The sequence below is a fragment of the Cheilinus undulatus genome, linkage group 20 (assembly GCF_018320785.1).
Source record: "Cheilinus undulatus linkage group 20, ASM1832078v1, whole genome shotgun sequence".
NCBI classification, from domain to species: Eukaryota; Metazoa; Chordata; class Actinopteri; order Labriformes; family Labridae; genus Cheilinus; species Cheilinus undulatus.
Window position 1 is genome coordinate 22,908,250 of NC_054884.1, and position 24,695 is coordinate 22,932,944.

General features: G+C 39.5%; 1 protein-coding gene across 1 annotated transcript; it reads left to right on the forward strand.

Moving 5' to 3' along the window:
• The first annotated feature begins 3,655 nt into the window (after nucleotides 1-3,655).
• On the forward strand, nucleotides 3,656-20,078 carry LOC121528619 (alpha-N-acetylgalactosaminide alpha-2,6-sialyltransferase 2-like). The gene is made up of 11 exons (XM_041816133.1): nucleotides 3,656-3,718; nucleotides 11,943-12,020; nucleotides 12,120-12,139; nucleotides 12,238-12,541; nucleotides 12,844-13,006; nucleotides 14,250-14,412; nucleotides 15,097-15,235; nucleotides 15,319-15,422; nucleotides 18,012-18,095; nucleotides 18,305-18,404; nucleotides 19,884-20,078. The coding sequence occupies exons 1-11, from the start codon at nucleotides 3,656-3,658 to the stop codon at nucleotides 20,076-20,078; spliced, it is 1,413 nt and encodes a 470-aa protein (XP_041672067.1).
• Nucleotides 20,079-24,695: the final 4,617 nt, after the last annotated feature.

Below are 24,695 nucleotides of genomic sequence, written 5' to 3' on the forward strand. Positions count from 1 at the left end.
CCCCGAAAAGTCACCAAAGTTCCAGCCTGGCTAGAACGGCGTTCTTAAGGGCTACGGAGACATCAAGGGTAGTAAACAAACGGCAAAATTGTCAGCTTTCAGAGAGAAAAAAAGGAAATTTCTACGATGTATGGTTCAAAAGTAATTGACGTTTTTCTAAACTGTGTTGCTTCTTGTTGTATACGACAACCCTGTCTTTAGAGACCCCAGGAAGTCAGCCAAGTTCTGCGCTCACTAGAAAATGTTCTGTCAGAGCTACAAATGCATGAAGAACATATACAGAAAGGCACAACACAGAGCTTTCACTGGAAAAAAAAAAAAAAAAAAAAAAAACAAGTTAGTGCCTATGACTTACTGTTCAAAAGTTACCAAGCAATTTACAAAGGGGTGTACCTCGGGTACGGAGCTCTAAGGGTTAACATCTTCTTTTATTCCATAAAATATCACAGAGAAAAGATTAAAACAATTTAAATGAATTATATCCCTGCATTAGCATTAGCTCAAACATGGAAATTGTACCTTTTAAAACATAAGTAGGATAAGATAATTTCTACTATTGTTGTTGGAAAACCAGATTTTTTAAGCCCTTAGAGAAGTGGCATTGACAAGCATGACAATGTTCCCATTTTGCACTATTTTCAAATTAGGGAATATTGCATCACCAAAAAAGCATTTTAGGCTGAAACTGTGTATAGTGGCAACCCAGAGTTTTTAGTTGTATTTCCTCCTAGTGGTCCAGTTCAGTTCAGTACAGTATGGCTCACAAATAGTTGTGTTTTCACTGGCAAAAGGTGGGAAAGGTACCAAAACATCCAATCAGTGCGGTCCAACTTCTTTTCCATTGGTTGGTTGGAATAATCATCACTGCCTGTAGGGCAGTGGTAGAAATGGACAAACATAAATGGGCCATGTTTTCTACTAAGCTAAGGCCACTGTGACCTCTTTCTCCCTTATTTTGTCAGTAAAATGCTTTTAATGGAAACAGGCCCGGTATGGAAACATATGCCAGTTTGGCACTGTGCTGCATTAAACTAGGCCCTGTACCACTCTGGCCTCCTGAATGTCAACATCCAGGCCTGCACCAGGCCCATGCCCAACCTCCTTAGGTATCTTCCCAGCTGACTCCTTCAAGATACAAGTGGCCATCCCCAACACTTGTTCCGTCCACTGGGTCCTGGGCACCCAGTTTGCAGTAAGCTGGATCAGGCCCAGGAAAGTCTGTAGATTCACAGCTGCCACACCTGTTTCTAGCAACTGACCCTTCCCATCCCCATTTTTCCTGAGCAGCATTCAACACGTGGTCTTGCAACGGTAACCGCAAGTGGACAAAAAGAAGCCATCACAAAGGAGCCGGCGCCTCAGGTCATCAGTCAACATTCAGGCCTAAAAAGACAGGAGATACCGGGAGCACCCCATCACCTTGCCCAGTAAACTGATTTCTCCATACACAAGTCCAGTTCTGTGGTTGATCTCGTAGTTAGCAGATCAATGGATTACGCTGCCAAGGTAGGTGAACTGTTCTAGAAACTCCCACACTCTCACCATTCACCTTTGGTTGGGATGCAAGTTAAAAACCCGACCTACAAAACCTGTTTACAAAATGCTTAATAAAGTCCAGTAAACAGTCTGCTTACAGGAAATAACCTCATCCTTCATGAAAACATTCCAACGCAGCAAATTTAGCTTACATACTTCTGTTATGCATAAGCTACATAGATAGAAACGCTATGGCAACAGCTGAGCTCACAAAGATTCTACGCCAACTACATAGCTACATTGCCCACATGCTATGTTAGCTCTAGCTACATTTGCTAAAGCTCACATTGCTAATGCTAATTTAGCTTCATTGACTTAAGTAATAATGGTAATTACATAGCAAGGGTAGCTATGTTAGCTTTAGGCACTTTTTTTCAGTCATCACATTATGCGATCACCTTACATGGTAACAACAAATCAGTGCATACATCAAACTCCAATCATGGTTCATTTTGTTGTATGTGTGAGCCTGTATGATGTCTCTGTTTGTAAATATAAAATCTTTGTTTCTCAAATATTATTGAGAACAATTTTACTAAGGGGAGCCATGCTTGGGCAGCTAAAGACCCTATCGCCCCTCCCTCATGCGGATAAGGTTTCACCATGAAGCATGAACTGGAAAGAAATGGAACATGTGGTGATAATATTTTTGAAAAGGATTTGCACGTAAAGGCAAAACTGAGCAATACCTCGATGCTTTTAAGATGTTACGAATCTTATATGGCACTGTGCAGACTGTAGTGCAGGTCTAAAGGAAGCAGTCATGGATGACAGCAGAACCAGATGGCAGGAGGAAGCCCTCTGGTAAAGCTCTTATCTAATATTTCAAATGGCCGCCTGATGGAAACAGCGTGTCAAGGACAACATAATTCATTATTGTGGCATTTTTATGGTAATGGATTTCTAGGGTATTAATTAATGACTAACCATGACGACACACCTTTATCAGGGAAGAGTGGCTGATATGATCTAACTAGATTTTAGTTTTAATGGCACATAATATGGTTAAAATTAAAAATACATTGAGACTGGAGATATAAAATCAAGGGTACCACAATAAGCCCATGAAAACACAGTTGTTGTGCAACATGGTTTGTTCAGGTTTTTAACAGTGCTGATTTTTCTCACATGGTTTGCTTAGTGGATTTCATGACTTCTAGGATTGCAGCTCCACTCCCTCGACTGTCTGTCCTTCTCAGGAGTATAGAATTCAGCAGGGAAATCTAATTACTCTGGACAGAAACAGTAGATGGCCGGATATGTCTTTATCAAGCAAGGGCCATTCAAGCAAAAGGCCTTGAGACCATGAAGGAAGAAATCTAACTACTAATATTTTATATTAATTTTTTTAACAGAGAAGTAAAAGGTAAAATTAGTACAGCTTCTTTCTACCCAACATTAGAATCACAATGCTTATTTAAATTATTGAAGAAGCTCTATCTTTAGTCTTGTAGGCTTTCTTTGGTCCTCTATCAGGCTATTTCAAGACTGAGTCCTTTGTGCATTCTGACCTACACCAGTTAAAACTGGTTAGAAACTTACAATCCACATCCTCCTTCTGACCTTTTTGAAAGGTCAGAATTGAACTGGGTCAACGGGATTTGTTTGAGTTTTATTACAAGTGAAGGGGTGAAAATATGGCAAAGATGTGTATGTGTGACATACTGTGAACCAACTTTTTTTTTTTGCACAGATTTGTTCTCCCATCTCTTGGGGTGAAAAGTGAACAAATAATCATCTGTGACAAAAATAATCTTCAAATTATTGCACATTTACAATGATAATCCTTTCTGTCTACAGTGATACAACGGGCCACGTCACAGGCTCTCTGTCTCTTTTTCTCTCTATTATGAGCTACTCAGGCCATCTCCACAATGATCTGAGTGTTATGAAATTCACGGTTTGACAAAGTATGACATGGTGATGGAACAGCCTGCCCATCCCAATCCAATGTGGGAAATTGATATGGTGGCTAAGGCTGAAGCCATAGCAACAGGGGTGATCTAAAATGATATAGATTTATAAATAAAATGAACCTGCCTCTATTAATATGGTGGCACATAAAAACAAAGAAGACAGACTTCCACTATGCACTTCAAGTGACTTCCATTATGAGAAGATGAGGTACAGCAGCACCCATCTAAACTCCAGTATGAAGATGAGGTCCACCATCTGCATCCAGGTACTCTGATGGATGTTTTTGTAAATATCCAACCTCCAATATCTGTAGATTTTGTAAGTCAAAGGTCAAGATCATTTTTATCCCTTTCCTCTAAGATCAACAGAAACCACCCCAGCCCTTCCTCTTGATTGTACTCAACATTGTACTTTACTGTCTGGCACTTGTATACATCACAGGGGCATGTAACTGTAATGTGGTATTTCTTGTTCATCTTTCTTTGTTTTAATGGTCAGAATTTTTATAGATTGACATTTTCCTGCAATTAACATAGTAACCGCTTTGTCTGGAAGTATGCATTAAAATTACTTATATGGAAATAATTAATAATCTCATCATAAAATCGTCTGTTGTGTTTTCAGTCTGTTCCACCTTAAAACCTTCTTTCTGGAACATCCTTGAAACAAAGTGAACATTTGAGGAACTTAGGAACCAGCAAAATTAAAGCAGAGGGAATTCTTGGTGGGCTATTAAAATCTGGTGAAGTATCACAGGTTAATATACCTTTCATAAGCAGAAAGTGCAACCCTCTCTTTAAATAATCACAGTAGACAGAACTTGACACAAGTCCAGTTATAAATATGTTGTCAGCTTCTTTGCTGACATGACAGGCAGCATGGAGGGAATAAGAGAGGTCAACGGTCAGACAAGACCTTTCCTGAACCCTACAACACACCACACAGGGGACCCAATAAGCAAATCCAATTTAGCCCTCTGAGGTCTCGAGATCTTGTAAAAGTCAACAAGCTTTCAGTCAAATATTTCTCTTTTCCCCTTTAACCATCTTCTGGTTCTCTCTTTTCTTTAACTCTACTTTTACCTCCGGATGAGCCTCAAAAACACACGGGTCTGTTTTGGTGACAATGTATTCGAACAGCTATTTAAACTCATTTAACTATTTAGCTTGTTTATACTCAAAATAGATCAATTATATGGATTTACTTAAGCAGCTTCTTTTCTTATTACTTTAGCCATATAAAATCAGAGGTTTTTAAGGGATCAGATGGAGAAAGATCATATGATTGTATGACAGCAGTTTAGAAACAACAAATAAGGTTCGACTTGTAACATCTGGATGTTGTTATGTCTGACATGTGTAGCTGGGTTCTGCAAGGTGGGACAAAATCTGCAGAGCCTGTGGAACTACATTTAGTAAATTCAATAAGATAAAGGATGGATCAGATTAAGAAAGGAAAGAATGAATGGGTCTGAAAAGGAGATACGTGAGTGACTAGGAGGGATAAAAGGGCAGCGAGGCTTTCAGGAGGACACATTATACCTTTGATTTTGGATCTGTTCAGAGTTGATGCATGTGTTATTCTTTGTGGCACTTATCCCAGCTGGAAGCCCACACAATCTTAATGTCAGGGTGCCTTTAAGCAGCGATTACTGTTTTTGCTAGGCTACGAAAGTTGGCTCATGACACTTCTGCCACTTTTGGTATGACCACAAAGTTGGGTTGTTAGAATTGATTGGTTGGTGAAGAAGTGGTGGCACTGATGAGCATGGCTGTAACAGCTGACGTTAAAGGCATTGTTGTATTAAAGACCCTCAGTGCTATAGACAAATTAACGTATTGGTTTGTACTGAAAATTGGATGTGCCAGCACAAGATCAGCGTCAGTGGGTATAGAGCCTCTGTCAGCAGGTCCATCAGCTTGACTCAGTTTGAAATACATTAAAAACACTGGAGAATTTAAAGACTTGAGGATTTTCAATGACTTGTCATCAAGCCCCACTATGCTGTCAAACCTTTTTAGTTATCCAGGGAAAAGGTTTAACAGCCTCTTGATAGATTTGCAGAACATTTCCCTCCTATAAACCTTGGTTTTTATTTCTAAAAACGCTTCAAGCTGTGGGAGTTTCTATTTCCCCCTACACTCTCTCACTTTAACTCTCTCTTCTTTTCCTTCTTGCCTCTTTTCCTCAGACCTCCATAGAGAAGGGCTTGTGTGGCTGGGGTCGCATCTGGTTATACCGAATGATACTAAATGGTCTGAGATCAACATTTGTCAAATATATTCAGTAGTGTAGGATATACGTGGGTATGAGGAGTAAAGAAGAGAAGAAGAAACTTTAGTAGTTGGTCCCTTCAATTGTTGGGTGATACAAATGGAGTTGGTGGCACTTCTTTCTATCAGCCTGCTTCCCTCCTAACTTTATAATAATCCTTAGTATCAGAGTTTTATTATAGAAAAAAGTAGTATCAAAATGAAAATACATCATATAATATAAACATCACAGAAGTATGTACAAAGGTGAAGAAAAAGGACAGACTGTACAGATGTGCAGGTATACTGGTGAAAAGGTTAAAGTGCAGTTTTTCCAACACAGTGTGTGGTTGTAGACAGAAGAGATAAGTCCAGTGCATGTTATCGTGACACGTAAAGTCTGTCTAAACATGCATTGTTTTTGCCTGCTGGTTATTGGGTTCAGTGAGAGTCTGTGGGGGAAGGGCTGGAGTACTGTTCATGAGCAGAGGGATAGACACTGTTCTTGTGGTGTGAGGTTTTGGTCCTGATGGACCTAAGCCCCCTGCCAGAGAGGAGTGCCTCAGGGTCATGGAGAGATTGCAACCAATCACCCTCTCTGCAGAGCAGATGATACACTGCAGCCTGTTTCTGCCTCTCGCTGTGGCTGCAGTGTACCAGACTTTGTTGGATGATGTGAGAATGGACTCAGTGTAGAAATGCACCGTCATCGTCTTAATCATGGCTGAATCTTCATCTGCTGTGGGAAGTACATTCTCTGTCGGACTTTCTTGATGAGGGAGATCCTGACTGAGGGATGAGGGTCCCCAAGAAGCGGAAAGAGTCCACAGTGGAAATTGGGGAGTCACAGAGGGTTATGGGGGTGCAGGCAGCAGCGTCCTGCCTAAAATCTATGACTATCTCCACTATCTCCAGAACATTAAGCTCCAGGTTGTTCTGACTGTATCAAGTTACTAGATGGTCCACTTGTCCCCACCAGAGATGTGTCCAGTGAGGGTTATGTAATCTGCAGACTTGGGGAGCTTGATGGACTGATGACTGGAGGTGCAGCTATTGGTGGACAGGGAGAAGAGCAGAGAAAGAACAGCCTTAGGGGGAGCTGGTGCTGATGGTCCTGCTGTCACTACTAAAGTCAAGCCTGAAGTTTAGAGTCAAAGTGAAAACATGAGAGAGCTATATTTTAGCTACTGAAGGCTAAACACCCAGAGGATGACTGAAACATGGTGCACTGAAGTAGTGCGGATATAACATGGCTTCATGATGATGAAGTAAACCACCAAAAAACGATCATAAATAAGGCATAAATACACAGAAACTGGGCAATATGGCCTGAAGATAAAATCTCAGATTTTTCACATCAATCCCAACTCTTTCCATAATATTGCAAAATATATACATGAAGAGTAGAGCCAAAGCAGATGTTTTCAACCAGTCTATGACAAATGTTTTCTGTTGGGATACAGATAGTGGTGTGTCATCACACAAGAACAATATGAGGCAATTTGCACTTGAATTTCAGTAACTTCCTATTGCATGGCAAGACATCAAAGCTTGGTGAGCCACCAGAGCCACACCCCTTCAGTTTTGTGTATGAGTTGAATGATTTGTTTTTGACAAGGTCTCTTCTAGCTCTACACAAACTTTTACATGGGTTTGACTTTATTTTGTAGGAGCAGAATGAGGCCTGGAAATGTCCTCTTTACCATTGTTGTTTAAGAAATTTTCAAAATGCAGACTTCCTGCTGATTTGGCGATAGGGGTTCAAGAGTCTTTTTTGTAGGTCCTGGCATGATAAATGTACCCACCAATTTTAAAAACCCTGAACTGAACATACAGCAGGACGTGAATTTCAAATAAAATTGTTGGGAGTGCCATTGAACCATCTGACCACACTGACTGAAGCAACCAGCAAACTACTAAGTTTGCCCCCTAGCTCATGACCATCAATGTTCATGTTAGCACACGTGTTTTAAGCTCCTAAAAACTGTCAAAAGTTATTCAGGCGAGGCGTTTCCAACCAGCCTTGTACTTAACTGAGCTTTATCATTAACTGGATATATCTGTAAATGTAAAAGTGCACTGTCATTCTGTGGAGCTCAGGCAAAGTTCCTCAAAAGTTTGGGAGTGACATTACATTTCCTGAGTGGTTTTCTCGCCACAAAGGAAGTCTGCTAAACAATATCTTGGACATATCATTTCTATTGTTAGCTCTGTTTTATTTCTTCTGAATGAATCTCCTTTACTTTCAGTCATTCATGCTCACACATTGACTTTTAAAGCCTGCAAATGCCACATAAGCCACAGGATTAACCTCCTAATGGTGCACTTGTCAGAGGAGCTAAACTAATACAGGAGAGACAGAGGGCGAACAAACAATGAGTGCAACACAAAGAGGGCGTGGGTCACCATCATGAACACATGGTGGCTGTGTTTTGGATACAAAGGTAGACTCGAAAAGCATGTAACCCGCTTAATAAAATGACACACATGCGTTCTTCTTTTTGGATGTGAAATATGATCTGTAAAGTAATTGCCACATAACTTACCTGAACTGTCAGTGCAGGACCCCAGAGAGTGTTTATTGGACCATGTGGTTTTGGACATAATCGCCTCTCTTTGAAGTCTTTTTACTGTCCAATGACAGTAAAGACGAATTACATGTTGTGGGTGTGTGATAAGTGCTGTTATGTCTGCTGCAGTCCTCGTCCAGAGTCACTGAGGACGCTTTGACTGACAATGATGAATTTTACCCCCCTTGGTAAAGTCACAGGAGATATCTGCTCTGCCAGTCTCCATGTACAGCCCGACAAAAGAGCTTCAGCACAAAAGAGAGAAACCTGACCCATTGTAACACCGACAGTGTCTTTCATGTCAAATGAGAACCATCCTGTATTTATGGTTCTGATGGTCGGTTAGGTTACATTTACATGTCTCACAGAGGTGGAGTTTCTTTCTTAGTAGAATTTCTAGATGCCTCTTTGCAAGATATGTCAGAACTTTAAGTCACCTTCAAAAGACACAGAGAATTCTAATCCCTGTTACAGATTTGAAGAGTTGTCAAAGCTTGGGCGTAGGCTCACAGAAATAAATATTGTATAATCGGCATTAAGGGGAAATGAGGACTTGGGAATATTCTGTCAACTATGTAGATGGTAAATAACAGGGCCCAGTGCCAAACCCTGCAGTGACCCCTTCTCAATTTGTAGTATGTTAGAAGTAACACCCTCTAACTGGACGGCCTGTGTTCTACTAGCATGCTGTTCAATTAGAGCGACTGACAGCATGCTCTGAAACCCAGTGGCTATAAGAAGGTCCAGTAAGTTGCTGTGATCCACAAGGTCAAAGGCCTTGGAGAATCTGTAAAACAAGACTAACAACATTGTTTTGGTGTCTAAGGCTTTAAGAGTGTCATTTTCAGCCTTAATGGCAGCAGTGGTTGTACGTTTTTTTTGGTTGTTTGTTTGTTTTTAATCTGATCAAGAATAAAAAATGTGAGAAATAGTGATGTTATGATGTCAAGTATTAGGAAGCTGATGGGTTAGTTACATAAAAAAATCACCCTAAAAAAGCGTATAACTCACATAAATATGTCCATGTGTCACATTCTTCTGCATTAATATGGATTTCCATTTGATTATTACTTAATTATTCAAAATAAACCCTGAACAGATGACTCATAAAGTTACAACAGAAATACAAGAAACAGACTTGAATTTCATGACCGGCCCACCTAATGTATAATCAGTGTTATACTGCCCTCTAATGTTGTAATGAAAAACTACATCAACTTTGAAAGAATCAAAAACAGATCACTTACAGGGACTGTCACATTAAAGCTGCAAAAAAAAAAAAAAAAAAAAAACAGAAAAAAAAGTGGCAAATGTGCCTAAACCCTGGATTATAATTTTTGAGATTATAAAACCCAAAACTCAAAATCTGACCACTGTTTTCAATTTGGTTTCTTGTAAACTTCTGACTTAAAACTGCTGTAAAATAATGATTTAAAAAACTTTTGGAGTTTTGTATTTCTGATTAAAGACTTTTTAAATTCTGATATTTTTATTTATTTATTTTTTTGTAAATCCTTGACTTTTGAAACTCTGAAATGCTGCAAATATAAGACTTTATAATCTCAAAAATTAGGATTTTTTTTCCCACCCACATTTTGACCTTTTTGATCAGAAATCAACAGATTCTCCTTGTGTTTTAATCTTTTAGGTTGGCCCCTATACGCCGCTAATCATGCTTTTTTGTTTTATATGAACATCTTATTTTGATAATGTCATAGCAGACAGCCCCCCCAACCCCACAAAATCTTTGACGCCCCCCCTAGGGGGTCCCTTGACCCCAGGTTGGGAACCACTGATCTATTAACAGTATCACGCATTGTAAAACACATTTTGACAATTCTAATCATTTTTTCTTTTTTTAAATCCAATTTCATCAACTTTCCACCCATTTCTGCTACTTTTGAGCCATGTTGCGCTGTTTGAACCTTTCCATCACTTTTAACACATTGTTTTGCTACTTTTAACCCATTTTAGCCACTTTCAACCTTTTGTTGCCTCTGTTGACCCTTTTTGGCACTGTAACCCCAAATTTGCCTACTTTTAACCCTTTTTTCCACTTTGCACCTATTTCTTTCCTGTTAACCAATATTTTGCCACTGTTAACCCATTTCTGTTACTTCTAAAATGCACTTTAACACTGTTTTAAGAAAAGGGGTTCACATTTTTTCAAGAATGCTCTGTGTGATGGCATTAAAAAAAGAATCAAAAATATTTCTGTTGCTATGATCAGAGTGATTATTATGCAAGTAAAAAAATATATATACAGTTATCACAGCTTGACTTTACAATGGACAATGATTTTGCTGACCTCCCTGGGACCCCAATTTGGTTGGGCCCCAGAAAGCTCTCCCCTTTATCCCCCCTATGGGTTAGCCTTGACTGTAAATGTACCAGCCAATAACCAACAAAAACATCTCCAGCGAGTGATGGAACATTGGTCAATCCATGGAAGTTACTAATAACTATTATTGTATCTTTATTTCCTCATGGCTGAGACTAGCTGTCTTAGGGTAAGGGCCTTACCCTTACCCTATCCCCAAGGAGGCGTTCTGGTCTGGCCCCTTCCCCAGATCTACTGAATATTTATACCATAGCTATACGGAAAAAATACAAATTAAACATAGCAGACAATGCTAAACTTATGTTGTTGCTGTGCGATATTTTTTTCTCCCAGATGTCACTGAAGGGTCCCTTATTATGAAAGTGATGAATAACGTTGGAATAATGCTGAGTATTATCAAAAATGAAAAGATACGACATATATAGGTGAGCTCAAAGAATTTGAACATCATGAAATTTTTCATTTTACCTGTAATTTCATTAAAGAACTTAAACCTGTTCACATTGTAGATTCATCACACACAAAGTGAAATATTTCAAGACTTTTTATCATTATCTTAAAACATTGGAATATTACAGATCAAAATATAAAGTGCTTCTAAGTTAAGTTATATTAACTTATGGGTTCAGTACTTGGTCGGGGCTACTTTTACATGAAATGCACATCAGTACGACATGGCATGGAGGCAGTCAGTCTGTGGCACTGCTGTGGTTTAATGAAGCCTGCGCTACTTTGATAGCAGCCTTCAGCTCATCAGTGTAGTCTGGATTATCAGGCTGGGCAGTGAAGCACAGTAATACCATGGTCAGGAAACCAGTTTCTGGTAGTTCTGGCTTTTACTTTGGGAAGGCGCCAAGTCCTGCTGGAAAAGGAAGTCAGTTTCGCCATACAGCTTCTCAGCAAATGGAAACTGGAAACACTGGACCTCAAGCACCTTTGATTCTGTGCCTCTCTGATCTTCAGATTCTGGGGCCTAGATTTGATTAAATTTAGTTTTGTCTGAAAACAGGACTTTGGACCACTAAGCAGTGGTCCAGATCTTTTTCTCCATAGCCAAGATAAGGCACTTCTGACATCAGGATTCAGGATTGGCTCAACATGAGGGAGCACAACTCTTGTCTTGCTTGTGCCCCCCGTCCCGCCCCCCCTTTTTTTAACCCCACTTTTATCTTCCATTCAACCTCCCATGAATCTGCTCTGATACAGCCTCTGAGTAAGGCCTGCCCTTCCAGCAGCAAGAGCTCAGATGTAAACCGCTCTGCTTAAAGGAGGAGTTAAGTGTTGTGAAAGTTTGCATGTGACTCAGTCTCTCCCTTTCTAAATCAGAAGAGTGAGCAGAAGACCAGCCCAACCATCAGTGGGTTACAGGTAGATGAAACGCCAAGTGCCTTCTCCTCAGAGCATGTAAGTCTGTGACTGTGAGGTATGGCACTAAACTACAGGATTCTTCCTCTGCTGTGTGTCACAGCTCTTGCCCTAGTAATGTTAATGCTTGCTTGGCAGTTTTTACCTGTGAACAACAGGTAAGGTCATTCACAGTCTCGTTTTTATATTATCTGCCCAGCTTGTTCTGTCAAAGACATTGCTAATATTTTAAATGTTTTTTTTATTTCCATATCAGCAGGCCTACTTTCTCAGGAGACAGACCCAAAGATAAAAGCTTTGTTATTGATGATGATTATGAACTCTCTGGCACAAAAGGAAACTTGACTCCTCCACCTGATGTTTTTGAAACAACACGCGGGGCAAAACTTGCGGATTCAGCGAAGACAAACTCAGAGACAAGTCGAAAAAGTGACTTAAAGAGAGCCTCCAATCATGAAGCTGAGACACCCATGCCTCCCCTCGATGTAAAGTCCTTCAATAAGCTTCCTATATGGGACTTTGAGGATGTCTATAACCAGGATGCCTTACCCAGACGGACTGTAAGCATGTCAAAACAAGACGGGACAGAATAAGCATAAATGTCTTAACACTGTGGGAGTGGGCCTAAATAGCTTAAGCTGATGTGCTGAAGTCTGCAGTTTCCTTGCATGTTACTTGTGTGGGTTTCTATTTGCTTTCCCTTTACACTTTGACATGTCTTATTTGAGCTACGATTTTCTAGGTCTTTCTCAGGGGCTTTCAATGAAGTGGTGGATTTGGGCCATACTGGATTATGATTTAAAAAATCCTGGCCTGTTTTTTCTCCTATTTCATAAACATATGTTTTGTTCTTCACTCTCAGACTTGTCCCCAATCTCTGCGAAACTCAAAGGACGAGAGCTTCAAGAAGATTTTCCTTCCCAACATCCGTCTGTATATGTATAAGGATAACGTCAACATGAGCGAGTGGAACAGGCTCTCACATTTCAACAATCCTTTTGGTTTTATGGGTTTCCAGTATGAAGGTATGTTTCTGTGTTTTTCATCATTCTTATGTGTGGGTGCTGATGATATATGATATTCATACCCCCTTCACCTTTTAAAATGTTATGTTGCAGCCTGATGCTACAGTCATTTAAATTCATTTTTGTTTTATTATTCTACACTCAGTAACCCATCATGACAATGTGAAAACAATTTTAGAAATGTTTGGAAATGTATTAAAAAGGAAAAAAACGAGTGTCACATTGACAGTAAAACTGAGACCCTTTACTCAGTGGCTGAAGCACATTTGGCAGCAATGACAGCCTCAAGTCTTTTTGAATATGACACAAGATTTTCTGCCATTCTTCTTTGTACTTCCTCCCAAGCTCAGTCAGGTTGGATAGGGACCGTCAATGAACAGCTGTTTTCAGGTTTGATGGTGTTCGAATCAGGGCTCATTGCTAGGCCACTCTCAGAGTGTGTTGTTCTGGCTGTGTGCTTAGAGTCATTGTCATGTTGGAAGATGGACCTTCACCCAGTTGGACAGGTTTTTATCTCTGTACATTGTTCTATTCAGCTTCCCCTCAACCTTGGCCAGTCTCCCATCTCTGCTGCTGAAAACACCCCCACGGCATGATGCTGCCATCGCCATGCTTCACTGCTGAGATGGTATCGGGCAGATCATGAGCGCCACCTGGTGTCCTCCAGACATAACGTGAAGATTTGAGGCCAAAGATTTTAAACTTGTTTTCATCAGAGTAGAAAATCTTCTTCCTCTGAGTCTAAGAGTCCTTCAGGTGCTTTTATTGCAATCTCAAAGCAGGCTTTAACATGTTTTGCACTGAGGAGAGGCTTCCATTTAGCCACTCTGCCATAAGGCCCAGATAAGTGGAGAGCTGTAGTAATGGTTGCCCCTCTGGAACTTTGCCCCATCTCCACACAAGATCTCTGGAGCTCAGTCAGCGGGACCTTCAGGTTCTTGGTCACCTCTCCTTCTATGGCCCTTCTTCCCTGATTGCTCAGTTTGGCCGGGGGACCAGCTCTTGGGAAAGTCCTGGTTGTGCCAAACATCTTCCATTTGAGAGTTATGGAGGCTACTGTGCTCTTAGGGACCAGTGCAGCAGAATTTTTCTGTAGCCTTCCCTAGATCTGCGCCTCACGACAATCCTACCTCTGAGCTCTGCAGGTTCACATGAGAGGAAATGTTCTGCTGTCCATGAAAGAAAATTCTTGTCGTGAGTGTTCGAATAATGCGCATGATTTTTTTTCTATTTTGTTTTGCAGAAGTGATGGAGGCAGTGAAGTTGATCCCAAAGCCAAAGGAGCCTCTCTTCTCTCCAAAGCCAGGCAGTAATGGTTGTGTTAGCTGTGCAGTGGTGGGCACAGGAGGGATCCTGAATGGCTCTAGGATGGGGAAAGAGATTGATGATCATGATTATGTTATTCGGTAAGAAAAGAGGAGAAAAATATTTTTCAAAAGTTCTTGTTAGGACTGTTTACTGTTACTTGAAAAGGGGTTTGAACCCACTTTACATGGAAAAAAAAAATCTAATTTGTGTTTAACCTTTTGCCCCTTTTCATCATTTTGTGTCATGTTTGTCTTAGGTTACAGATATGAGGAAAAGAGGTCATTACATGTAAACTCAAAAGCATTATTTTTCTAGTGGGATATGATTTATGTATGTTGCTCAAGGTTACAAACTGTGTTTTTCAATTGTTAGCTGTTTGCATGCAAAATGCACTCTTACATGCCAGAACCTACCTGCAAATCTCCCCCAAAAGTAGCTGGTGTTCAGGCTAATACAAGCATTAGCATTGCTGTATGCCACATCAGTTTAGTTTGTTGGCCTATTAAAGTCAACAAAAAGAGTTTTTGGATTACAGCCAATTATGAGCAGATCTCATAGGTCATGTGCTAAAAAATTTATCAACCCATCTTCTGCCTCCTTCAATAATTCCTAAGGCCAGTCTTAACAGCCAATCAAAAGAGAGTAGGCTCTTAGGAAGGGGGCCTTGAAGAGAGTGCCTGATATTGCCTGTCAGACAAAGGCTTAGCTGTTTTAGTTGTTGCCAATTATGCAAAGCTACAACAGAGGTTTCATAGCATGCTTTTTATGTGTTTGTGTGGCAGGATGAATGGTGCAGTCATTAAAGGTCATGAGGAAGATGTAGGAAATAGAACATCTGTTTATGTTCACACGGCACACTCCATCACTGCATCAAAACACTTTTATAAGAAATACGGGTACACATCTGCCCCCGCTGATAAGGTATTCAAACAGCTATCATAACAGTGTCATTTTGTATTGTTTCCTACCTTATGTACTCATCTGTTTCCCTCTTGCTTTGGCAGGGAATAAAATATGTGATGATACCTGAAGGGATGAGGGATTTTCATTGGCTCACAGGTCTTTTCAAAAGAAAGACAATTGCCGCCGGCCAATATCGCAACTTACGGTGACTATGAACTCTAATTTAACTATTATCAGAACACTCATGAAGGCATACAGTAAATCCACCGTTAGAGCATGCTGGACTGGGCCCTAGCCCTGTCACCTTTTAATTACACTAAAAGGAACTTTGACAGACAAGTTTATTTTTAAAGGTTCTATCTCTTAAGTTTCTTTGTCCCTCCAGTACTGAGTGCAATTTTTGTTTATAGTGGTAACCAGATAAAATGTGAATATTTTGTGGAGATAGCACTAAGTCACAAAATTCCTTTGAGTTTATTTCCAGAATTACAGAATTGAATTGTCAGAATTTCACAAATGGTTCTTTGAAAAAAACATTACCATGTAAGTTACATTTTGCTCTCCTTACTCATAGAAATAACTAAAATGCACAAATGAAGCTATTAGTGTCAAAAAAAGTGGATCTTTGACTGATGTTTTTGGCCCTACTTTTGCGTTTAAATGCTTTAACAAAGTTGACTTGAGCCAGTGTCTCAGTGGCTGCCGAGACTTACAAAATCATCAGATTAACTTCTGAGTCATTGAGACAATATTGTAACAAAGGCATTAATTTTCCTGTCTTGACTCAGTTTGTGTAGAGTACTGTTGAGCTGACAAGAACTAACAAAGTCCCCTTTCATCATAGATGTCTGTCATTAAAGGAAAGACAACCTCAAACAATATTGCACATAATGAGCCACATCAGTGGAATGAACTGCCTCATACTTAGTCTTCTAAGAGGTTGATCTCTTTTTTTTTCCAAGTGGAGGAGGGTGCACTCATGACCTGTTATAATGTTTTCGCTTGTCTTATGGGGTGCTAACAAGTCAAATTTACTGTTTTTGTGGAATAGATTAAGATCATGCATTTAGGGCAAACTTGCACTAGGTGATTCTCAACTGTGTACAAACATGTTGGACCCTAAGGCCCATTTTGCATACCATGCTCAGGCTTGGTACATTACCTTGACCCTGGCATGGTTGGAAGAGGCGGGCTTCAGCACAATACGATAATTTATTCATAAGCAGAAGCATGGGTACATGGGTGTAACTGATGAGATTGTTCCTCTTGAAGTCATCCAGGAATAAGAAAAACTATTCAAAATAAGCCAGGGAGTCAGTAAGTTACTGTCATGTCCATGTTGTTCTTCACTGTGCTGACTTCTTGTAAAGTAAAGCTAATCGTGTCGTATTGTGATATGATGACAAGAGGTAACTGCTTTGACCCTGTTGGGTCTGGAGCAATGTGAGTGCAAGCTAGCTGGGGACAGGCGAGTGGGGTAATCATGCTTTGGCATGATATGGGGCAATGGGCCAAGTATGAGTGAGTCCTAACTCTGGTGTTGAAAAGTAAAGCCAATGTTGAGGCAGTGGTAAACCATTGATGGCCATAGACAAGAGCTTTGACAGTTATACTAGAAATAGAGGCATCTGAGACATTGCATTACTCAGAAAGGAAGCTAGTAGGCTACAGCGTATTTCCAGTAGTAGATTTTTTTTCAGTTCAACTTTATTCAAAAACAAAGTCTGGCAGTTACATTCATAAAACTAGAAAAGCACTCACAGCGCAGACCTCCACCATTAGCCCTATCTCCCAATAGTGAAGAATCCTTTAAAAACATTCTTGGATCCAGAGGGTGATCCAGATCACTCCCAAAATCTAATTTGCCGATTACTCCCTCCCTGGTGGGGTGGAGACACGGTGAGGCAAAGCATTGGCTTCGCTACATGTGGAAGTCATGGCAGAGGGTGATTATTCCTCTATTCCTCCCAGCATTGGGAGTATTCTCGCTACAATTTGCTGTCTTTCTCTCTGTTACGCTCCGACTCATCTCCTTGACCGGGTCTATAAACTCCAAAACTTAAGTGAACTTAAGTTACTCATGTCCGCCATCTCCTGGTGTGAAGTGGTAACAGCGTAGACCTCTGCCATTAGCCCTATCTCCCAATAGTACAGAATCCTTAACAAAATTCCTGGATCCAGACGATTATCCGGATTACTCCCAAAATCTAATTATTTCTTCCTTAGGCCATTTCTGACATTTCCTTAAATTTCATCAAAATCAGTCCATGACTTTTTGAGTTATGTTGCTAATAAACGAACAAACTAATAAACAAACGAACAAACAAACAAACCCACCCAATCACATAACCTCCTTGGTGGATGTAATAACTACATTGCAGAAATTACAACAGACTAAGCAGCATTTCATAAATAGAGAACAAGGTTAGAGGTCTTATTTAATTATGTATAGGCTGTTTTAGAAGTAGTTACAGAATGGTTTAAGCTTAGTTAGCTTTAGCTAGAGCTAACATAGCTATGGTAGCTACATAATTAACATTACTACATTTCGTGCCCCCTCCCGAAATCTTTAGAGCCCCCCCAGAGAGGCCAGGAAATGTTGGGAAACAGTTACTGTCAGCCTGCCTTTAGTGGATGCCCAAGGAACTGCAGCCTTTTGCATCAATGCAGTACCTTTATAAACACCAGACTTTCCCACATGAGAGTGACTTAGAATCTGCCGCATGTCACACAGATAAAGAAAATGTGCTATCTTCTGTCCTTTTATTTGATCTCTTGACTTTTTGTTCTCCAGGCCATGGATGTACTATGGCAGTCAGTTTGAGGAGAGTCGCTTCTATGTTCTGCACCCAGATTTCCTCAGATACATACGAAACAGGTTGACCTCTTTTGATATTTTCTCACGAACCTTTTTTTTTTTCAAAGATGAGACATTCATTTGTATTGCATTGGAAGTAGACGTAACCAATGTACTCCAGTATTGTGAACGCTCTGGAGTTACAAATGTGTTCAAATAAAGAGTTAGGTCTTCTGGTAACTTGTGACTTTTTTGGTTGTATTTTAATACTATACGTTTATTGTCTACAGGTTCTTAAAGTCTGATAACCTGAATGCTACATTCTGGCCAATGGTTAGGCCAACCAACGGAGCATTTACTATCTTCTTGGCTCTGCAGACGTGTGACATTGTAAGAAACCTTTTATTACTGTGACTTATCCGAATAACATCTAGAGGTATATCTACCTTTAGGGCCAGAGAAATTCTTGCTGATTCACCTGCATTAGCATGTGCATGCAGCAGCATCACTAGCATTCTTGAAAATATACTTGGCTTTGTAATATTGGAGGAATCCCGTAGAGGGCAAACAAGAGACCTTGGGCCTAAACAAGTATCTGATGTGTGGTTGGCTGCCTGTCATGTTGCACAGGGATCAGGCGTGAACAGCCCTTTTCAAGTCCAGCCATAAATTCTCTATTGGGCTGAGGTCTGGGCCTTGACTTAGGCATCCCAGTCATGGTTTTGCTGGAAAATAAATCTCCTCTCAAGCTGCAGTTCTCTTGCAGACTGAATAAGATTGTCCTCCAGGATTTTCCTATATTTTTCCGTATTCATTTTATCCTCTACCCTTGCAAGCCTTGCTGGGCCGGCTGCCAAGAAGTATCCCCATATCATGATGCTGCCACAGCTGAGCTTCACAGTGGGGATGGTGAGTTTGTGGTGATGTGCAGTTTTTGGCATCTTGTCTGATGGTCAAAAAGTGCCTTTTTGGTCTCATCGGACCTAAGAACTTTCTTCCACTTAACCATGGAATCTCCCACATGCCCTTTGGTGAACTCTAGTCAAGGTTTGATAGGAGTTCTTCAACAGTGGCTTTCTGTTCACCACTCTCCCATAAAGCTTTGACTGGTGAAGAACCTGGGCCACAGTTGTTGTATGCAGCGTCTCTCCCATCTCAGCTGCTGAAGCTCATAGGTGTCTATGTGGTCTCTCTCACCAGTCTCCTTCTTGTAAAATCACACAGTTTGCGAGGATGGCCTGATCTAGGCAGATTTACACATGTGCCATATTCCTTCCGTTTCTTCATGGTGGACTGATGATGGGATGTTCAGTGCCTTGGATTTTTTTTATACATCCCCTGACTTCTGCTTTTCAATAACCTTATTTCTTAAGTTGCTTGGAGAGTTCTTTTGTCTTCATGGTGTAATGGTAGCCAGGAATATGGATTAACCAGTGGCAAGACCTTCCAAACACAGGTGTCTTCACAATCACTTGAGGCACATTCACTGAACTCAAGTGATCCCCATTTCACTAATTGTGAGACTACTGGCACTTATTGGCTGTACCTCAGTTGAATTAGGTCAGTAACATTAAAGGGGGTGAATATTTATGCAGTCACTTATTTTACATTACATATACTTTATTTAATTGACAAACCTCTGTAGAAATCTGTTTTCACTTTGACATTAAAGATTTTTTTTTGTAATTTTTTTATTATTTATAAAATCAATAAAAGGGTAAAACATCCAAGGGTGTAAATACTTTATTGTAGGCACTGTATATGTTGGTAACATATATCATAAAACCCCTTTAGAAATGTCAAATCTTCATTTAACAAATCCTAAAGTTTTTCATTGCTTTCTGTTTTTTTTTTTTTTTTCACTTTCAGGTGAGCGCATATGGATTCATGACTGAAGACTACGAGAAATACAACAACCACTATTATGAGAACAATGTGACAACACAAGTTATTTTCTACAGTAACCATGACTATATACTGGAGAAAAATACATGGAAAAAACTACATGATATAAAAATAATAAGGCTTTATCAAAGAATGGGCTCGAAAAAGGGGACAGAATAACAAATAATTGTACTCTGAATGGCAGAACCTGTTTATTATCATTTTTGATTTTTTTTTTTATCAAAAAGTTAATTTTGTAAATAAAATAAAATATTCATTTTATTAGGTGTCAGTCTTGGAAAATAAAATTCAGTTTAACAGTGTCAAACTGACTTTTTAGTGATTGAGAAATACAATACAGTTTTTTTGTCTGACAGTGAATAGAAACAAATCATCAATGTGTTTTTTTTCCCCCCAAGAAACAAATTTACACTAAGAGCCTTTCTCAGGAATTGCCACACATCAGGAATTGATGAGCCATCCACGTGGAGGATCTTAAACAGGCTGAACATCACCCCATGAAGTGCCTTTTTAAGATGTCTTCCACCTTAATAAAGCAACTACCTGACATAAGACCTTCCAAAAAGTGTAAGGGCTTTTATGTTAAACTGCACAAGTTAAAGCACAACTTTGTAATTGGGAGTTACTTAGAATGGCAGTGAAGTCTCATGTGCATCATTCACGTGAAACTGCAATAAAAGTGGACCAAATAAATGGAATAGTATAAGAAAGAAAGCCATTTAGTTAAAGGAAGAAGATACCTTAAAGTGCCTGTAAAGGGATTAAAAAATCTTTATTTTAGGTTTGTGGTATGACAGACCACTGTGTTATGAACCACCAGGCCAAACTAGTCATGAAAAGCATCTCTAAGTTTCTAAAATTAAGCTTCAAAGTCATGAAAATGAGGCAGTAATATCTGCTCCAAGATAGTGTGGCTGTGTCAACTGAATGAGTTGAAGCCTTGCACACTCATCAGAAATATGAACTTCTCAAATGTTAGAAAATGATTCTGATTAGAGCGTGGCTGCCTGGCTCTGTGCCAGAAGCTGCAGATTAAATTGACTGTTTTTCTGGTACTAACCATCCTTTTAATGACCTGTAGTCCACCGTGGCTGATAGATTTGGGAAATTTAACTCACAGTGAACAAAAACATAGTATGTAACTGGCTGTTAACTTTCAGTGAAGGCAGTGACATCAGCTAATAAAAGACTAGTGAGATGAACTGCTCAGTGAGTTCATATCATTGTAGCGTTAGGGAGGTGGGGTAATTCCTCATCAAGACTGGCCATGTCATGGGCTCAGATGTTTGACCTGCACCAAATTAAACCAAACCAGGAAAGAGGTGTAAAACCTTCTAACAGTCTAAATCAAAGATTCAGTCACATGTAGATCTCAGTGTTCTCAACTTTACTGTTATGACACAAAGTTAGATTTCACTTTACACTGACTTTAAAGGTAACACTGCATACTAAAACACATTGAACTAACACTATCACATGCTATACAAAGAGACACACTAGATTTCTTAATTACAGAGCCAACAGGGAAAAAAGATTCAGATGTAGGGGGTGGTGGTGCAGGGGTGTCCAGTGGCTGAAAATATTCCTAGCCTGTGATGCTCCAAATGCATGGATTTTAAACTCTGATGCTGATGTAAAATAATGATACATTGATAAACTTAACAGAATAGGACTGGATTGGACTGCTGTTTATCTGATGTGTCAAACTTAACATAATACCAATAAATCCAACAGTCATGGTGCTCCTGTAACATTCTAACGCTGATTAGGTCAGGGGTGTCCAAACTAAAGCCTGGGGGCCCAAATGTAGCTTGCAGCAAATTCTAGACATAAAATTAAATAGGGCCCACAGAAGACCATGAAACTTGTGCTTGACTGTACCATATTTTTAGCTGCAACACTAGACTTGGTCAGATTTGCAAACCATATCATGCTAATTATCTACAAGCACTGACACTACTATAAAATTCAGTAGCATCATGCAGGTTGCTCTTGTTTTTAGTTTGAATGTGGAGATGAAATTTCACCTCCCTGCTGCTTGGAGCATCATTTTAATCTTGACCAGAGGCGGATTCAGCTGACTAGGGCCCCCTTGAAACCTGATCACTTAAAATCTTTGATAATGATTAGCAATTTCTTTTCTCAACTATTGATGGAGCTTCTTGATGGCCTCTTGATTGTTCATCCTTTACTGTAAAGCAATATATGCTTTTTTTTTCATTTGATGCTGTCTGAATTTGATTGCCACCACTCTCTATGCTATGAAGTCAATTGTACTTTTGTGACATTATACAATTTCTTGAATACCTTCAAAAAGTAATGTCTGTGATTTAAGCAAGTCAGTAAATACATGCATTTCCAGCTAGAACATATACTGTACTGTATATTTTGATAGACCTATACTGTAAATTCTTGATTTCCAACCTGGGATGTAGGCCTCCTCAGGGGGATGCCAAAGATCCCAGGAATGGGGGCTCTGTCTGCTCTCAGGTTGTCAAAAATAGATTTGCACATACCGTCTTAACTAAAATTATGAAAAATAGTATTATGTAAGAACAAGTCCATATAGGCCCTATTCTGTACAGAGACTATCAATCAATCAATCAAACTTTGTTTGTATAGTGCCAATTCATAACCGAAGTTCTCTAAAGAAATTTTACAAAGGGGGCAGGTCTAGACCGTACTCTCTGTATAGTCTTTATTATAATAAACTAGTGTTAATCATTAATATTATAATAAAGACTATACCCTATGATAATAAAGACCAGTGTTAATTCTCTTGAGCACAGCACTCACAGTGACAACAACTGACATTGATGTTAGTTTCTGACAGCAATATCTTGCTTCCTTTTTCAGGAAGGAAAAAAGTTTTGGAACCACTGCTGTAATGACGTGGATTTCAGGAAGACATGTAGATACAAATATTTTCCCATAAATCCTGATTAAAATGTTCAACGAAACATAAACAGCTGTCGCATTATGCCCTGGAAACAAGCCTGAATGTTCTGCACAGTACAATATTTATTGAATAAATCAATAAATTTCCTTCAAAAGTAAGAAGGATTGTTTTTTTTTTATTGAATTGAGTTTATTACTCAAGTAACACAAAACAGAAAGATATCCAAAATGTTATTCTAAGGACAAATGAAAACTTTCCATCTTATCTAAGGGCAGGGTTTACCTGTTCATACCAAAAAGCATAAGGACCACTCAATTATTATTAATATTTTTTTTATTTTCAGGGATTCTGACTTTCCCACCCATATGAACCCATGTTTCTATCTGTAGGCTGTATGCTTGAGCTAAAGACATCAGGAGGAAGGGGGCAGATATGTTTCAAGAGGGGTACAATGAATTACAATATAGCCTGTCTTGAATTTCAAGGCTAAAATATCAAGTTAAAAAAAAGTAATAGGGGAGTTTTATGAACCATTTTGAACTTTTATTCCAGTAAAACAGTAACTTTGGACATGTCCTTAAAGTCTTAAAGTAAATGGCGCCATCTGCTGGATTGTTAAAGCTTTGAGAAAGACTTTTTCTCTCCCTTCACCAGAGCGTTATGTCTTTCACACAGGAATGAGTTAACGCTAGTACAGGTGAAACCGAAAATTAAAGGATAATGCTATCATGAAGTTTCATGGGTTTATCATGAAACTTGAAAAAAATAGAAGGAAGGGGGGATCAAAATCAAGGTAAAGAAAGTCATATTTGAAGTATATGATGACCAGAATATGCAAACTGTGTATATAAGTCTCCTGTTTTGTATTATAACAACTATAACTCTTTATCGTAGCTATTAACATTAATTATTGTAGTCAGTCTCCATTGTAGGTACAGAAAAACTCAGAATGATAATGTGTTGTTACAGTGCTGGAGGGCACTGGGACATGGTCAGCTCCCCCACCACATATTTGTTTGAATGCAGTTGCAACTATCTATCACCCAAACACTTTAAAAAGTGTCTGTAAAAGACCTAACTGAATACACCAGAGAAGAGTCTGAATTTGCAGAGTCTCATGAGTGGAGTGAATAGGAGCAGAGCAGGGGTGAGCAAATTTAAAGGTCACAGAAGCCGACGTAACCCGCATGGATTTGTGTAAGTTATCCCCACAAGGGGTCTTAGTTCCCTGTAAAATACAGTTGCTTAGCCTCCAAAACAAAAGATCTCTTTCATTCAAAACATTTAGTGTTGTTTCCCGGGCTGTGCAGTCTGTATGCCAGTTGTTACATTAAAATGCAGATTGAATGGATTACACTAAAACGGCGAGTGAAATAGAGGAAAGGCAAAATAGTGAAACAAAATGTACCCAGTTTCTCTAGTATGCCTTCCCTTACAGCGTTTGAAGTTAACAACCAGCATAACTGTTTATTCACGATTGTATTTTGAACTCTGTTTTTCTTGACCATAATCAGCCCTTCCACTAAGTGTTACTCAGTTTGTCCATATTCCTTTACAAAACGTATAAATCCTTTGCCTTCTGCAAGAGATGGTCGTACAGACTTTTGATCAGTTTTTGGTGCCCAAACTCAGCGTTGGGCCACCATTTTTTGTCCAAAAAAATAAGTTCACAGTGCACCTTGTATCAGGCTCCCCCTATAGTGACGGGAATTTCAGCTCATTTGGCTTAATCTGGCTTGGCTCAACAAAAGAGTCTTTTCGGCTTTCGGATTCCAAACAGCTCTTCTTTCAGGTAGCAGTTTGGATTCATTTGACCTGCCAATTTTAGCAGAGTTCTAACATGATTTATATTTTGTCAGGTTTTTTTTGCTCCAACT